Source organism: Malania oleifera, chromosome 7, assembly GCF_029873635.1.
Source record: "Malania oleifera isolate guangnan ecotype guangnan chromosome 7, ASM2987363v1, whole genome shotgun sequence".
Classification (NCBI taxonomy): domain Eukaryota; kingdom Viridiplantae; phylum Streptophyta; class Magnoliopsida; order Santalales; family Ximeniaceae; genus Malania; species Malania oleifera.
This window is the reverse complement of record NC_080423.1, coordinates 41338605-41357669: the sequence shown is the minus strand read 5'-3', so window position 1 is coordinate 41357669 and position 19065 is coordinate 41338605. Positions and strand designations below refer to the sequence as shown.

Below are 19065 nucleotides of genomic sequence, written 5' to 3'. Positions count from 1 at the left end.
TTATGCTTTAAAAATCTCGAGGCATTATCTATAAGGTGGGAAATGCAAAATCTTCATGGACCACAAAAGCTTAAAGTATTTCTTTACCCAGAAAGTGCTGAATATGAGGCAAAGAAGGTGGTTAGAACTCATTAAAGATTATGACTGCATTATTAGTTACCACCTAGGCAAAGCAAATGTGATAGTAGATGCTCTGAGTAGGAAATCAATAGGGCCAGCACTGGCAGCTATGGAGGTTTAACATTTGATCCTGATGGATCTGAAGAGACTTGGCATAGAGTTGGTAGAGGATAATCCTCAGGGATTTATTGCCAGCTTGGTTGTGCAGCCTACGTTATATGAAAAGATCAAGGCCGCTCAGGGTGATGACACAAAATTAGCAGAGGTAATAGCCAGAGTACAGGATGGTCAGGGAGAGGAGTTCAATATTTCTGATGATGGAGCTATGAGGTTTTGTACCAGATTGTGTGTGCCTGCAGATGATGATGTTTGGAGAACGATTTTAGAGGAGACTCACAGATCTCTATGCGCAGTTCATCTTGGCAGTACAAAAATGTATAGGGATCTATGAGAGTATTTCTGGTGGAGTGGCATGAAAAGGGATATTGTTGAATTTGTAGAACAGTGCTTGATGTGCCAGTAGATAAAGGCTGAGCACCCGAAACTCGCAGGGCAGTTGCAGCCACTCTTCATTCCAGAGTGGAAATGGGATCATGTCTCTATGGATTTTGTTACTGGGCTACCACCAGTGCGACAGGGGTTGAATACTATTTGGGTGATCGTTGATCGTCTGACAAAGATCGCTCACCTCATCCCTATTAAAGTCAGCTATTCCATGGAAAGATTGACAAAAATATATGTTTAGAAAATAGTTCATGTCCATGGTGTGCCAGTGTCTATAGTTTCATACTAAGATCCTCAGTTTACTTCATGATTCTAGAAAAGCTTCTAGGAGGCAATGGGAACACAGTTAGCATTCAATACTACTTTTCACCCTCCGACGGACCCGTTAGACTGAGAGAGCGATCCAAATATTAGAAGATATGCTTTGTGCATGCGTGCTGGATTTTGGGGGTTGTTGGACCCAGTTTATGTCGTTGGTTGAGTTTGCTTACGATAATAGCTATCAGGCCAGCATCGGCATGACACCTTACGAGGCACTTTATGGTAGGAGGTGTCGTTCTCCTCTTTTCTAGAATGAGGTAGGTGAACAGTGAGTTGTGGGACTAGAGTTAGTATAGCAAGCGTATGATAAGGTTCTACTCATTAGAGATAGAATCAGTGTAGCTCAAAACCAACAGAAGAATTACGCTGATAACCATCGCAGGAAATTGGAATTTGACATCGGTGATCATGTGTTTTTGAAAATAGCTCCATTAAAAGGGGTTATGAGATTGGGAAGGAAAGGAAAACTTAGCCATAGGTTCATTGGCCCGCTTAAGATTCTAGAGAAAGTGGGGCCAGTTGCCTATAGGCTAGCTTTACCACCTATGTTTTCCATGATACACGATGTATTCCGTGTCTCCATGTTGAGGAAATACGTCCCAGACCCTTCTCACATAAACAATTATAGTGAATTAAAGTTCAGTGATTCACTAGCTTATGAGGAGGTAACAATACAGATCATGGACAGGAAAGAGCAGGAATTGCGTAATAAGAAGATTCCCCTAGTGAAAGTATCATGGTGAAATCACGCAATAGAAGAAACTTCTTAGCAGCTCAAGGAACAGATAAGGCAGAAATATCCACAATTGTTTAGTGTGGTCCAATTATAATCAGAAAAGTGTGAATGGTTATGAAATATTCTTTTACAGGTTAGTCAGTATATGTATTAGTTTAGTTAGTAAGTAGTATTTTAGTTTTGGGAGAATTTTATTTTATATATGTAATCTCCCAGAACTCTAAATGTAACCACGACATTCCTCTGCCACAAGTGAGGGTAATTAATAAAATAAGTAGCCTATTTTCTTTAATGGATGTTGTTCAGTACAGATAGCGAATTTTGAGGAAGAAATTTTATAAGAAGGAGAGAATGTAAAGACCCGGAAAATTTATGGTAATTAAACAAAAGAAAGGAGGAAGTAATGGAAAATTCTAAGAAGGTCAGTAGGGTTTCGTCAACGAACGCTCCACGTTCATCGACAAATAGGCTTCTTGGGATCATTGACGTGGATACGTGTCTTGTCGATGAAAAGATATTGAGATGGTGGTTTTCAAAACCTGAATTTTATCGATGAGGAGTGAGGGTTCGTTGATGAAACTCCTTCTTAAACTCGTCGACGAGGTGATGTGGCTCGTCAATGAGGCCACGTGTTAAGAAACCTATAAATATGCAAGAAACGGATTTCAGTGAAGAAAATGTTTCTTTCTCTCACTTTCTCTCTCTAAAAATGGGATTCTCTCACTTCTCTTTAAGTTTTCGGGTTCGTCTCTCTCCGGTTCGACGATCAGAAGCTATCACGGTGACCCTGGGGAGATTCTCTACAACATAGTCAGAGTGAAATGTTGATTTGAGAAGTTTGGGAACCATCCCAAAACCGGAGTGAGTGAAATATTTAAGCATTTTCAGTATTACCCAGTTCATTTAAGGTCAGATTTAGTATTATATGCGAATATACTAGAGTTTTGTGAAGTAAAATTTGAGTATAATATTTTCAGGAATAGGGTGTCTTGGGACCCTGCAGACATGGGTTGGGGACCCCAGTGATATGTTCAAGAGTCCAAGTAAATTATAATCCAAAAAATTTACAAGTATGTAGGTTCGGGGTAATATAGTTGATTTTCTGGAAATATGTGTATGGGTGTTATTTTAGGATTTTGGAGATAGTACGCCATGTGCGTGAGAATTAAGCTGGTGGCGAGCCTCCCAGTCAGTTAGGTAAGGGAAATATGCTATGCTAGGAATTTTAGCAAGTTTTCTAGAAAATTATGTGTGTGTATATATATATCAGTTTATTGTTCAGTTTTTCCAGAATATGAATTGTGTTAGTTGTGTGTCCTAAGTAGATATTTGCCTGATACAGAATCTATATAGTTTTTCAGAATATCATGATCTACAATGTATATATATAGACAGATATTTACGAGACAAATTTTTATCAGACAAATATTACAAATATTTTTTAGATCAGTATTTTGCAGTAATTACAGAATGTCATGTTTTTCCAAAACCATAATACTCAAATTTTACAGATTATTCAGTTAGATATTACAGGCAGACAAACAGTTATCTTATTCAGATACTACAGTATTTACATATTAGATTTATAGTGTTATGGCTATTTTGGAAACATGATAAAAATAGTAGGGTAATTATAATAATAGTATATATAGTATCAAATCCCTGATGAATTATCTTAGAAAGATTTAGTTTGCAAAGCACAGTACTGTTGCTATTTTCAGATTAGAGTGCAACTACATATCTCAGATAGTATATGGATCCCATTAACTGTTGCCTAGAGTATTTGCAGTCTCCCCAATACTTTGGGTTGAGGGGGCTGCGTTTGACGAGGTAGTTTTCCAGTTCTGTGCTTAGGAGAGGACACAATTTGGCTAGACTGAGAATTGGAAGAGTATAGTTAACTTACCTGGTAGGCCAACCAGGATTAAGTCCTGCCTATGGGCCGCACAACCCCATCATGAGGAGTTAAATCATGACACACAGTTTTCCAGGAAAAAATCTTAGTTTTGTATATGTATACGTATTTACAAAATTTTCAGCAAATATAGTATGATATTAGAAGTATGAAAAGTAGAAAACTTAGATGATATAGTTATATTTTAAAATATGATAAATGTGAGTTATACTTTATATTGATTTGCCAGTTTATACAGTTTCATATTTTGATACTATAGTATTTATGCAACTCGGTCACCACACACTAGTAATAGCATATCTCCACTTACTGAGCGTCATCTCATCCTAGTAATTTAACATTTTTCTTGCGAACCAGTTAGGCGAGCAGATCAGGCTCGCAGATAGAGAAATCTTTTGGTTTGCCCTGCTTATAGGGTAAGTGTATTCAGGGGATTATGTTTCTGAGCAAATGGTACTAGGGTGATGTGTAAATATATATATATATATATATATATATGGTTTGGAAACATTAAATTCTGGTATTGTAAATATGGGCATATGCCTTTATGTTTCCCGCTACATAAGTGTGTCCATTTGTATACAAGGATACCTCAGTGCCCATTCGAGGTCTAAGATGTTATAGCAGGTATAACAGGGGTATCAGAGTATTTTATATTTTATGTGAAAAAAATGGTGTAATTTTTGGGTCATTACATCATTGGTCCTAGTTGCGACCGCCTTTACCCACTTTGAAACATGGTCCACCGCCATGAGTATGTACTCGTACCCATTAAATGTAGGGAATGGACCCATAAGGTTGATCCCCCACACATCGAAGAGCTCGAACACTAGAGTGGGGTTCAAAGGCATCATGTCACGTCAGAAGATATTCCCGGTCTACTAACACCTCAAACACACTCTGCAAAACTCCTAAACATCCCAAAAAAGTGTGGACCAAAAGAATTCGCTTTGAAGCACTTTGGCCGCCATTTTCTTCCCACTAAAGTGATCATCTTAACTTAAGTATGCAGGGTACTCACTCTCAGGAACACATCACCGAATGATTGAATCCGAGCAGATTTTGAAAAGGTCAAGGTCTTCCATATGTAATGGCGCACTTGGGAGACGAACTTGTATTTCTCCCGTTGTGTCTAATCATGAGGAATGGCTCTCATGTCTAAATGGTTCACAATCATAGCAAATGATGGGGGCCAAGGAGACACTTCAGAGAGTTGCTTATCGGGGAAGGAGTCTCGAATTAGATAACCCTCAACTAGAATGCGGGACAAATGATTGGCTACGTGATTTTCCATCCCTTTCCTATCCCGAATCTCATAATCAAACTTCTGTAAGAGAATAATCCACCTAATTAACCTAGGTTTGGTCTCTTTCTTCGTAGAAAGGTACCACAAAGCAGCATGATTAGAATAAACGAAGACCTTCGACCGTAAGAGATAAGAGCGAAACTTATCAAGCGCGAAGACTACAACTAGAAGCTCTTTCTCAATGGTAGTGTTGTTTAATTGAGATCCTTGAAGAGTCTGCATAGCGTAGTAGATCACGTGTGGCTATCTGTTAGCTCGTTGCTCTAACACGACCCCTACAACGTAATTCGATGCATCGCACATAATCTCGAAAAAGAGAGACCAATCAGGGGGTTAAATGATCGAAGCAGTAGAAAGAAGAGTCTTAAGAGTTTCAAATGAAATCATACAATCTTTATCAAACTCAAAGGATGCATCTTTGACTAACAAGTTGGTTAAAGGCTGAGAAATTTTCCTAAAATCCTTGATGAGTCACCGGTAGAAACTAGTGAACCCTAGGAACGACCAAACTTGTTTAATGGAGGTAGGGGGAGGAAGTTTTGAAATTAACTCTACCTTGGCTCTATCGACTTTGATCCCCCTAGTGGAAACAATATGTCTCAATACTATGCCCTCTTAAACCATAAAATGGCTTTTTTCCTAGCTTAATACTACGTTCATGTCCACACATCTTTCGAGCAATGGTGGGGCCTTAATGGAAGGACGTGTTGGAACACTAGAAAGAGTAGGAAGGGTTTCAAACTTAGCTTTCCAAATCCTTTTCTCTAGGTCAGAGCAGTCACAGACAACAGAAATATACTCACACAGGTCCTTTAGACCTAAGATGGAAGGACAATCAAGTAGAAGCATAGCCTTAAAGGGTCCCTTAAAAGAATTGAGGGGGCAACTTCCTCAACACACTTGTAAATCATATCTACATCCATGCATTGGAAGTCATAGGATGGGTGTTGGGAGGCATGGAAAACATTCAGCTCGAGCTGAATGTTGCCAAAGGATATATTCATGACACCAGTCCTACACTGGATACGTGTATTAGTCGTGGCTAAGAATGGTCGACATAGGAGGACAAGGGTTTATTTTTTGGCTGGGCCGATAGGTTCCATGTCTAAGACAATGAATTCGACTAGGAAATAGAACGTATCGACCTTCACTAGGATATCCTCAACAACATCCCGACACACTTTCACGGATCTGTTAGCAAAGCTCAAAGTGACCGGGGTAGGCTTAAGCTCTCCTAGACCAAATTGTTGATAGACCGAATAAGGAACTAGGTTCACACTCGCTCCCAAATCCAAGAGGGCCCTATTGATGGTGTAATTATCGATCACACATGAGATAGTGGCAGCGCTGGGATCCTTAAGCTTTGGGGGAATGTGACCTAATAGAATGGAGCTCACATACTCGATCAATAGGATTCTTTTGTTCATGTGCACCCAAGATTTGTGCTTTTGGGTGCATGGGTCCTTGAGGAATTTAGCATAAGTGGGTACTTGCTTAATTGCATCTAAGAGGGCAAGATTGATCTTAACTTGCTTAAATATATCCATCATGGACTCTACATTGGCTTCCTTCTTAGACGTAGAATTTGATTGAAGAGCTACAGGAAATGGTACTACAAGGATATAGTGGGGCAATATGAAATCATAGGAGGAGGCAAGCATTATGGGATCACTCACCAAATTTGAGGAAGAAAGGGTACATGGTTCAACAATGGGATTTACACTCATATTCTCCTTACCCTTGCTTGAGTCCAACTTCTCCCCGACCTTGTTCTCTACCTCCTTGCCACTTCTAAAGGTGGTCACAACTTGGGCATGTTCATGGTAAGTCGAATTACTGGATACCGGATCACTCTCTACTCTATATTGACCTTTTGGGTTGACAAGCAGCTAACTTAGCAACTTACCCTCTTCCTACCTACTCACGGATGTAGCTAGTTAGCCCAAGGTGGCCTCTAGCTTCTCTATGGATTGGGAGTGGGAATGGAGTAGTTGCCAATCAGCTTGACGGTCTACCTTGATACCCTTAGGGCTTTCAATATTGTCTCATAAAAAGAACGACATATTGAGGTTGTTGAGGAGGTGGTGGTTGATAGGCTTGGTGACGGGGAGAAAACATGGGAGGATTTTGCTGATTCGGATTTTGAAACGATCGAGGAAGGAGAGCATTTTGCAATTGTTGAGGTATTGGGGCTAAAAATATTGGAGCTTGTGGCGTCTAGGAGAAGTTAGGATGTCGACCCCACCCAGGATTGTACTTAGTGGAATATGGATCATTGGCCAATGTATCATGCCAATTATGGGTGGACTTAACTTCCTCCTATATAAACTTGGGTATAGGATACGCATCGAGGCAAGTGTAACAAGTATGAGATGGATCAGAGCATATGGCGCACAACTCCGCACACACTACTGGCTGAGATGATTGTTCTAAGGAAAGGGCCTCATCAAGTTTCTTGATGATAGTGTGCAGAGTGGGTGCGAGCTCATAGACGGCTGCTAACTTGTAAAATCCCTTAGAATGGGAAGAAGAAGTTTGGGAAGTTTTACGAGCAGCAACGATGTGTTGCTGAGAATTCTCAGCAAGCGTCTCGAAGAGAGTCCAAGTCTCATTCTCATGCTTTGTGAGGAAGATACCTCCACAGGATGCATCGACCATAGATCGATCACGCTCGGCTAATCCCTAATAGAATTTTTGGACTAGTTGCAACCTAGGGACTTGATGATGTGGAAATTTATGCAAAAGGTCCCTAAAATACTCCCAAGTCTCGAATAATTGCTCACCCTCCATTTGGGAAAAACTAATGATGGCCTTCCTAAGCTAACTAGTATTCCCGATAGGGAAGTATTTTTTAAGAAATTTAGGCTGCATGGTGGCCTAGGATGTCACCAAGTTTGGCTCTAAATAATTTGGCCAATACTTGGCATTGTCCTTAAGAAAGAACAACAATAGCCTAAGGTGGAGGGCATCATCATCAAAATTGAAGATGCGGATGGTCAAGCAAATTTTGAGGAATGCATCAAGATGCTTATAAGGATTTTCAGTGGAATTCCCATAAAAGTTTTGAAGCATCGAGATGATCAAGGTTTTGATTTCAAATTGTGCTGCCTTGACATCTGGAAGCCGGATGCAAGATGGCAATGTGTACGCATTGGGAGTGAAGTAGTCCCGCAGAGGCCGATGAGGTTGCTCCACCGCTGCAGGTCGACGGGGGGTAGTAGGGTCCACATTTTGATTTTGATTATTAAGAGCTGGAACCGATTGGTGTTCGTCCATGACTTTAGAATTGGAGGACTCCGCTATGGACTCAAAGTGGACTTCTTAACCGACCTATAGGATCTCTCAATCTTAGGGTCAATAGGCAATAATTTAGGTTCTAGAGAGCTCAAACCCTACATACAACACGCACAGGATATCAAGACTTCGAATAATAACAATAATGAATAAACAAAGAAAATAAAAATAAAGATTGCGTAGTAAACTACACTAATTTCAGCTCATTACTGTGAGTCCCGAGCAACGGCGCCAAAATTTGATTGCTTCGCTAAGGCTTGGGTCCTTAACTACCAATGATAAAATTTATAAATCCCTAACTACTCCTAAATTTCGTAGAACAATGAGCAAGTTGGGTGTTGATCCTCAGGGACTCAATGTAGCGGTGTACCAAAATTGATTTAATTTACTACGCTAGAAACAATAAGAAAAGGTTGAATGTTGGATTTTTCGTTTAAAACTAGGAAAGCAAATTGATTAATTCAACTACATAAAGACGGGCACAAAATCTTTATGTGAAGTCCTTATAGGAGAGTAATTCCTCAGTTATGAATCCATCCTAAGCCATTAATTCGCAATAATTAAGGATCGGTAAATTACCCATAATGGGGCTTTAATGGTTCATTGTAATACGAACACATAAGATGAACCCCTAATAAAGACAAGTAATCTGCTCGAGTAGTATTGCATAACTGGGTTCACACCAAACGTCTAGAGCACGATTGAGAGAACCGTGTATACCCTATCTAGAGAACACAAATTCCTTTCTATTAATCCCGTTGCATGAACATAGATTAGGCTTGGTCCACACTAATATAAGTACTTCGATTATGAAAATTAATTCAAAAATGTCTAAATAACATCATGCAACCACACCCTACTATGAACTATCAACTAAACCCTAACTTTGCGAATCTAACTCAGGGTTTCATAAAAAATGGAGAATCTAGGAGATTAGCTAGTCATTATGCATGCGATCAAACACAAAGACAAGATGATAAACGATAATGTAAACATTACTTTTATTGAAATACAAAATTTCCACATAGCAAAAATGAAAACTACGCTAATACTTTTCAATCCGAAAAAAAAAATCAATATAGTCATGGCCTCCCGGCTTGATGGCCAAAAGTTTTCAATTTATACCCCTTCAAGTTTACATGCATTCAAATTCAAATCAAGAAAGAATCGACAACAAAATCACGAAACAAATTTCTGAAGTCAATCGACACCGACCTGGTCGCACTTCCAAAGTGCAACTTGGTCAACCATGCTAAACCTATTATGCCCTTAGCGCCCTGGTCAAACTTTTCCTTGGAACCTTCATCACCAAGAATCTTATGCATGCAAGGGTTAGCTCATTGCACCATCATTGCCACCACGACATGCCATGGTCGAAAGAGTCTGAAAGATCTTCAATTATTTCTTTGTGTTCAGTCGCACATCGTCGACCAGGTCGCACTTCCAAGGTTGTAACGCCCAAACCCTCCACGGGGCCCGGAGTGCAACTAATCCATTCATTTAACTGATAATCAACATTCTAATATCATGTACGTAGCGAAAAACATAATTATAATATTCCAACAAATATAATACCAAAGTTTTCTAAATCTATCTACACACCATAATAAACCATGCATTCACCTGTATTCCCATATCTACATATATACATGTCTCCAAAAACATACAGTATTCACAACTATTCACCTATCTGAAGACTTTAATACATAAAACATAAAACTTAAAATATACATCTCAAAATTAACATAAAAATGTACCCTTTTCTCTTTCTATTTCCCAAAAATACTATAAAATCTCGAGCTCTCTAAGCTCGATCTCGAGGAAATCCTGAAAACGATAAATTCATAATCGGGTGAGACACATCTCAGTAAGGGAAGAAACAATATATTAAAATAGCGTGTGGCTAACATGAGTTTATATAACAACATAATATTTTACATTTGAAAATCATTAACATAATTTCTAAAATCATTCTCTGAACCTAACCAATCATATGCAAAATATTTAACCCACGAGATTACCCAAGGATAGGGGTGATTACCCGCCTATACAAGTAGCACCCCTTTGCTCTGATATATTTGGCAACCCAATGGTCGCTACTGAAGCATACTAGGGCACCCACCTTACTTAGTAAGCCCTCAAGTATGAGATTGATCTTATACTCACACAGTTCAGATAAAGGTTAACCAGCGAAGGCCCCACAAGTAGGTTCCCTCTGCCCTAATACGCTATGCAACTACTACCATATCTAAAGTTACTAGCGCACTCACCTATCTCCACAAGCCCTTAGGCGAAGAGTTCACCCCGCCAATCATAACATGTTCTACGAGCATAAATACTTCTAGTATCATAATACATTGTTATTTTTGTCATTATTCAACCATTTAGATATGTTCATGTTCATAACTTTAACATTTCATTTCATTTTACTTTAAGTGACTCTTTCCCATTTTACATTGTTCACATTTCACACTTCATTTTTGTTCCATTCATTTCCATTTTCATTTCATTTCATTACATACCCAACATCTTTCAGCTGTTTTACCCAGCATCTTTCAGCTGTTTTACCCAGCATTTTTCAGTTGTTTTTGAAATGACCTGAAAAATAATGGTATTTAAATAATAAAGAGAGAGGGAAATGGAATAGAAACAGAAGGAGGCAGCAGGAGCGTTCGTTGACAACATTGCACTTTGAAGATAATAACCCGAAAGATTTTTTTTCCACAAGGCCTCATTGACGAACACAGGGAGTTCGTCGACGAGCGCATAAGGGAACCTCATCGATGAGAAGATACCGAGAAGAGTTTTTGGGACAATCTGAAATTCGTCGACGAGGGAGGAAGTTCGTCAACGAAATTATTAAAGGACTCATCGACGAGGAGACGTGTCTCGTCGGCGAATCCGACTCTATAAATAGTGAAAACCCGAATTTTTAATGAAATTTCAGCGCAAAAACCCTCTCCTCTATCTCTCTCTACATCCCTCTCTCCTTCTCTTTTCGATTTCAGGTCCATTTTATGCCGGATCGACGATCTAAAGCCACCACGACGCTCCTGGCAAAATTCTCTGCAAGTCTGGTGGAGCTGATTGTTGGTGGAGTTGGTTTGGATTTCGTCCCAATCTTAGGGTAAGACATTTTATTTAGCATTTGTCTTTCCCTCAGTTATGAGAAATACAATACACGAAGAAATACTGATGTTTTGTTCTGGGGGATTTGATTTTCAAGGTGTTGAGTGGAGAACCATGCGGGTATAGAGCTAGAGTATAGTAGGGACATTTCAGAGATAAGGTAAGGGAAATATGCTATGCTAGGAATTTTTATAATATTAACAGAGATTTTACACATATGTATATACCAGCTTATTACCCAATTTTATAGAATATGAGTTTTAAATGCTTGTGTGGCCTGAGTAGATATTTATGTGATGAAAAACTTATATAGTTTTTATAGTATATCATACTATACTGATTACACAGATATAGACAATATATTACAGAAATTTTATCTAGAAAAGTATATTGCAGTTTTACTCAGCTCAGTATGTTATAGTTTTATACAGATCAGTATGTCACAGATATTTATCCAGAATAATATATTACAGTTTTACTCAGATTTGTATATATTACAGCTTTATACAAAATAGTATATTCAGTATTTATAGTTTGTCATGTTTCCTATTACCATAACATACAGAGTATACAGACAGATATATATAGAGATAGCATCAAGATGCTATAGATACAGTATACAGAGATTACAGTATTTACACTATAGAAATATAGCGTTATGGTAATTTTGGAAACATAATGAAAACAGTAAAAGAGTATATATATAGTATCAGATCCCTAAGGAAGATTACAGACAGATACAGTATAGATAAAGAATACAGAGCACGGTACCATTGCTAGATATAGATAGAGTGCAACCACATAGCTCAGATAGTATGTGGGTACTGTCGATCGTGCTCGAAGAGTATGCTGCTCCCCCATTCGCTGGGTGGAGGGGGCCGGTTTGACGAGGTAGCAGCCAGTCCCGAGCATAGGAGTGGATGCAGTTTGGCCGGGCTGAGGTAGTGTAGAATATATTGACTTATCTGGAAGAACGACCAGATTAAGTCCCGCCTACAGGCCGCACAACCCTGTTATGAGGGGTCAAATCATGACATATAGAGTTCCAGGGATAAAGCACAGTTATGTATATGTATACAGTTTTACAGTATATGATAAGTATAGTATGTTATTAGTAGTATGAAAAGTAGAAAATACAAATGATACTGTTATATTTTAAATTGCGAAAAGAAAGATATGCTTTACAGATTTACTATTGTATTATAGTTTAGTTGTTATTGAAACAGTATTTCTAACTTAGTTGTCATACACTAGTAATAGCATATTTCCACTTACTGAACATTGACTCATCCCATGACTTTAATATTTTTCAGGTGAACCAGCTGGGCGATCAGATCAGGCTCGCGGATAGAGAGTATATTGATTACCCTAGTTTAGAGGGTAAGTTTGTGTAGGGTTTTGCATTTTGGGACATTTATTTTGGAGAGAGATGTATTATATAGTTATGGATTAGAAATACAAATTTCTGGTATTGTATGATGGGTATGGATGTATGAATTACGTTTTTGCTGCATAGGTATGATTTTTCATTCCGAATGACCCTGATGCCTTCCGAGGCTCGAGTTTCATAGTAGGGGGTATCAGAGTAGTGCATATATATATATATATATATATATATAGATAATGATGTAAATTTTGAGGTCGCCACAATTTGGTATCATAGCCTAGGTTGTTAGGTTCTTTAGACTTTAGAGTGCAGCAGGAAACAATAGTATAATAAAGCAAAATATTTTAGGTTTGTTTTGTGATTTGGATACAGGATTTCGTGGTGGTTCCTATATTTTTCCTAGGGCGACGACTTCAGAAAAGCCATAGCAAACTATCGATGAGTTATGTATTTAGGTTACGGGATGTAATTTAAGGTTAGGATCATGAGGGATGGTTAATAGAGAATTTGGAGTCTTAGTTGAATAAGTTGGGTCTGTAGGGAAATAGAATTCCGAAACGGTGTTCTATGTGTTTGCAAGATGGACCCAGGAGGCAATAGCGCTCACACTAGTAGGGATGATGGTGCTGGTCCTTCTAGCGCAGTAGGTGGGGATTCAGATGCTGTGCTACGCAGTGTGGCTCAGCAAGTTATGACTGAGATTGCACGGACCTCTAGAGAGCAGGAAGGTCCACCTCCAGCTCAGGGATGTACCATAGAGAAATTTATGAAGATGAATCCGCCAGTGTTTTCTGGAGCGACTGACCATGCAGTTGTAGAGAACTAGGTGCAGAAGGTAGAGAAGATTTTGATAGTACTTCATTGCACCGACAAGCAAAGAGTTTTATATGCTATGTATAGGCTGGCAGGGGAGGCTGAGAGATGGTGGGCTGCCACTAGGTTGTTGGAGGAGCAGAGGGTTATACTAGTGCCAATGACCTGGGCTCGTTTTAGGGACTTGTTCTTCGATAGATATTACCCTGCCTCAATTAGAGAGGCTCGAGTACAGGAGTTTCTGAGCCTGTCCCACGGATCATTGTCCAACAGTATGCGGTGAGATTTATTGAGCTCTCACGTTTCTGCCCATATATTGTCCCCGATGAAGTGAAGAAGGCCAGAATGTTTAAGAGGAACCTGAGGCGAGACATTAACAGGCAGGTGGCGGTACTGAGGATCCAGGATTTTACAGAATTGGTTAACAGGGCCACTATAGCAAAGGAGAGTCTATCTAGAGAGATGGAGACACAGAGTCAGAGAAAGAGGACTACGCCCTCGAGTTTTCAAGCGTGACCCAGCCGAGGCCCTTGGAGAGGAGGTAGATTTGGTGAAAGCCAGAGACATATGGTAGAGCACAGGGGATTTCAGGGTAGACAACTTCCTGCAATTTTTCCTAGATGCGGATGGAGACATCCTCGTGAGTGCCGACTGGGGGAGAATGTTTGTTATCGCTATGGGAGGCCGGATCATATAGCTCGATTGTGTCAGATGCCTTCGAATTATGCATAGGCTCCCAGGCCATTTCGAGGTGGGTATTAGGCACCTCGCGAAGGTCAGTAGAGGAATACTGCACCAGCGAGAGTCTATGCGTTGAAACCGGGAGATGTTGAGATGGTTGGAGACGTGGTCATAGGTACCCTTACTGCTTTACCATATAAAATTATTGTTTTGTTTGATACAGGTGCCACCCACTCTTTTATATTGGTGGGGTATGTCAGAATAATTGGGATAGAGACTCAACTACTAGATATAGAATTATCTGTGGGTACGCCGATGGGATTAGTGGTAAAATGTAGGAAGGCGTTGCGAAGTTTTCCAATAACTATTTAGGGGAGGGTACTGTTAGCCGATCTTGTGATCTTTGATATGCAGGGGTTTGATGTGATATTGGGCATGGACTGGCTAGCTACTCATTATGCTAGCATAGAGTGCCATCAGAAAGAAGTGATTTTCAGATCCCCGGGCGAGTAAGGGTACAGATTCATAGGATCACACGTACGTGCTTCACCACAGCTAGTGTCAGCTATTTAGGTGAGAAGGCTGCTATAGGATGGTTGTCATGGGTATGTTGCATACATAAAAGATTTGCCAAAAGAAGAATTGAGACAAGCTGACATACCAGTAGTGAGAGAGTTTTCATATGTATTTCCAGAAGAATTACCTGGTTTGCCACCTGATCATGAGATTGAGTTTACTATAGACCTATTGCTGGGATCTACACCAATATATAAAGCACCATACCGTATGGCTCCAGTTGAGTTGAAAGAACTAAAAGATTAGATATAGGAATTACTGGATAAGGGTTTTATCAGACCCAGTGTATCACCCTAGGGAGCGCCAGTTTTATTCGTGAAAAAGAAAGATGGAACCATGAGATTGTGCATTGATTATAGGGAGATAAATAAACTGACAGTCAAGAATAAATACCCTCTCCTTAGGATTGATGATTTATTTCATCAGCTTCAAGGGACCCGGGTTTACTTTAAAATTGATTTGTGGTCAGGCTACCATCAGGTGAAAGTTAGAGTAGAAGATATTTCAAAGACCGCATTTCCTACTAGATATGGGCATTACGAGTTTTTAGTAATGCCATTTGGGCTGACTAATGCACCAGCAGTATTTATGGATCTAATGAATCGGGTGTTCCATTAGTATTTGGACCAATTTGTGGTTGTGTTTATTGATGATATACTGGTCTACTCGAGGAGTTTTGAGGAGCACGGGCATCATTTGAGGCTGACGTTGCAGATATTGAGAGAAAGGAAATTATATGCAAAATTAAAGAAATGTGAGTTCTAGTTAAGGCAGGTTACTTTTCTCGATCATGTGATCTTTGAAGCAGGTGTATCAGTTGATCCAAGCAAAATAGAAGTAGTGGTGAGTTGGGAAAGACCGGGAAATGTTCAGGCAATAAGGAGTTTTCTAGGATTAGCAGGTTATTACCGGCGCTTTGTGGATGGTTTCTCCAGACTATCAGGTCCATTAACACGACTTACGAGGAAAAATGTAAAGTTTGATTAGACCGACGACTGTAAGCAGAGTTTTCAGGAGTTAAAGCGGCGGTTAGTTTTAGCTCTAGTACTGGCTATTCCTTCAGGGGAGTGATTTAGAGCTTGATGCGGTGGTGTACGCTCTTAAGATTTGGAGGCATTACCTATATGGTGGAAAGTGTGATATTTTCACAGATCACAAGAGCTTGAAATATTTCTTTACCAAGAAAGAGTTGAATATGAGGCAAAAAAGGTGGCTAGACCTCATTAAAGATTATGATTGCACCATTAGTTACCACCCGAGAAAAGCGAATGTAGTGGCAGATGCTCTAAGCAAGAAATTCGGGGGATCCGTATTGGCAGTTATGGAGATACAACACTCAATTCTGATGGACTTCGAGAGGCTAATCATAGAATTGGTAGAAGAGAGTCCTCAAGCAATCATTGTCAGTCTAGTGGTTCAGCCTACGCTATATGAGAGGATTAAAGCAGCTTAGGGTGATGATGCAAAATTGGCAGAGGTAATGGCTAGAGTGTGAGATGGTCAGGGAGAGGAGTTTAGCATATCAGATGACGAAGCCCTGCGATTTCGTGCTAGGCTCTGTGTTCCAGCAAATACCGAGATCAGGAGAACTATATTATAGGAGGCTCACAGATCCCTATACATTGTACATCCAGGTAGCACTAAAATGTATCGGGATCTAGGGGAGTACTTCTGGTGGAGTGGGATGAAGAGAGAAATAGCCGCATTTGTACAACAGTGTTTGACATGTCAGCAGGTTAAGGCTGAGCACCAGAGACCAGCAGGGTAGTTGCAGCTATTGTTCATTCCAGAGTGGAAATGGGACCACGTTTCGATGGACTTCATTATGGGGTTACCACTAGTGCGACAGGGGTTGAATGCGATTTGGGTGGTCGTTGATCATCTGATGAAAACCGCTCATTTCATCCCTATTAAAGTTGGCTACTCCATGGAAAGACTAGTAGAGATACATGTTCAGGAGATAGTTCGCGTCCATGGTGTACCGATATCCATAGTTTTGGACTGAGATCCTTGGTTCACTTCACGATTTTGGAAGAGTTTTCAGGAAGCTATGGGTACACAGTTAGCCTTCAGCACTGCATTCCATCCCCAGATAGATGGCCAGACTGAGACGACGATTCAAACATTAGAAGATATGCTTCGTGCTTGTGTGCTGGATTTTGGGGGTAGCTGGACTCGGTTTCTACCGCTAGTTGAATTTGCTTATAATAACAGCTACGAGGCTAGTATCGGCATGGCTCCATACGAGGCATTGTATGGTAGGAGATGTTGTTCTCCTCTCTTCTGGGATGAGGTAGGCGAAAGGCGAGTTTTGGGTCTAGAGATAGTACAACAGGCTTGTGACAAGGTCCGACTAATTAAAGAAAGAATCAGTACAACACAAAGTCGGCAGAAAAGCCACACAGATACTCACCGCCAAGAGTTAGAGTTTGATGTGGGAGATCGAGTATTTTTGAAGATAGCTCATTTGAAAGAAGTTATGAGGTTTGGGAAGAAGGGCAAATTGAGCCCTAGGTATATTGGCCCTTTTGAGATACTAGAGAGAATAGGGTCTGTTGCTTATAGGCTAGCTTTGCCGCCAACTTTGGCTCAAATTCATGACTTGTTTCATGTTGCTATGTTAAGGAAAAACATCCTAGACCCATCCCACATAATCAGCTATGTAGAGATAGAGCTTAAGGATTCACCAGCTTATGAAGAAACACTAGTACAAATTTTAGACAGAAAGACACAAGTATTACGCACTAAAGAAATTCAATTAGTAAAAGTTTTGTGGAAGAATCATGCCATAGAGGAAGCTTCTTGGGAACTCAAGGAGCAGATCAGACAGAGATACCCGCAGTTATTCCAAGAGGTATAAAGGTACTTAGGTAAAGTATAATAGTTAGATAAGTTTCTTTTGCAGGTACATGTATGGATTTAGTGAGTAGATAGATTTTAGTTTTTATATGTGTAATCTCCTAGAACATAAATATAACCACGGTATTCCTCCGCCACAAGTGAGGGCAGGTAATAAAATAAGTAGACCATTTTCCTTTATGAGATAATGGAGTGTATAGGTGGAGATATAGATAGCAAATTTCGAGGACGAAATTTTTTAAGGAGGGGAGAATGTAACGACCTAACAAATAATGGTATTTAAATAATAAAGAGAGAGAGAAATGGAATAGAAACAAAAGGAGGCAGTAGGCTAACATTGCACTTTGAAGATAATAACCCGAAAGATTTTTTTCCCACAGGGCCTCGTCGACAAACATAAGGAGTTCATCGACGAGCGCATAAGGGGACCTCATCGACGAAGCCACGCCTCATCGACCAGAAGATATCGAGAAGTGTTTTTGGGACAGTCTGAAATTCGTCGATGAGGGAGGAAGTTTGTTGACGAAATTATTAAAGGACTCGTCGACGAGGTGACATGTCTCGTTGACGAATCCGGCTCTATAAAGAGTGAAAACCCAAATTTTTGATGAAATTTCAGTGCAGAAAACCTCTCCTCTCTCTCTCTCTCTACATCCCTTTCTTTTTCTTTCTTCGATTTCGGGTCCGTTTTACGCCAGATTGACGATCTGAAGCCACCATGACGCTCCTGGCAAAGTTCTCTGCAAGTTGTTGGAGCTAATCGTTGGTGGAGTTGGTTTGGATTTTGTCCCAATCTTAGGGTAAGGCATTTTATTCAGTATTTGTCTTTCCCTCAGTTATGAGAAATAAAATACACGAAGAAATATTGATGTTTTGTTCTGGGGGATTTGATTTTCAGGGTGTTGAGTGGAGAACCCTGCGAGTATAGGGCTAGAGTACTATAGGGACTTTTCAGAGATAAGGTAATGGAAATATGCTATGCTAGGAATTTTTATAATGTTACAAAAGATTTTACACATATGTATATACCAGCTTATTACCTAGTTTTATAGAACATGAGTTTTAAATGCTTGTGTGGCCTGAGTAGATATTTATGTGATGAAAAACTTATATAGTTTTTATAGTATATCATACTATACTGATTACGCAAATATAGACAGTATATTACAGATATTTTATCTAGAACGGTATATTACAGTTTTACTCAGATCAGTATGTTATAGTTTTATACAGATCAGTATGTCACAGATATTTATCCAGAATAATATATTACAGTTTTACTCAGATCAGTATATATTACAGCTTTATACAGAACAATATATTCAATATTTATAGTTTGCCATGTTTCCTATTACCATAACATACAGAGTATACAGACAGAGTATATAGATAGAGTATACAGACAGATATACAGAGATAGCATC

General features: G+C 39.6%; 1 protein-coding gene across 1 annotated transcript; it reads right to left on the bottom strand.

The window, feature by feature from the left end:
• Positions 1–5975: 5975 nt before the first annotated feature.
• LOC131160820 (uncharacterized) lies at positions 5976–7560 on the bottom strand. The gene is made up of 2 exons (XM_058116702.1): positions 7247–7560; positions 5976–6762 (listed from the first exon to the last, which is right to left on the bottom strand). Exons 1-2 carry the CDS (start codon positions 7558–7560, stop codon positions 5976–5978), a joined length of 1101 nt encoding a protein of 366 aa, XP_057972685.1.
• Positions 7561–19065: the final 11505 nt, after the last annotated feature.

What these genes read in the sequence shown, in the direction of transcription:
- LOC131160820 (XM_058116702.1), bottom strand. Translation starts at nt 7,560, where the DNA reads ATGGTCGATGCATCCTGTGGAGGTATCTTCCTCACAAAGCATGAGAAT. An exon ending in TGTTACACTTGCCTCGATGC is followed by an intron (nt 6,763 to 7,246) that starts GTATCCTATACC and finishes AGGTCAATATAG; the next exon opens with AGTAGAGAGTGATCCGGTAT.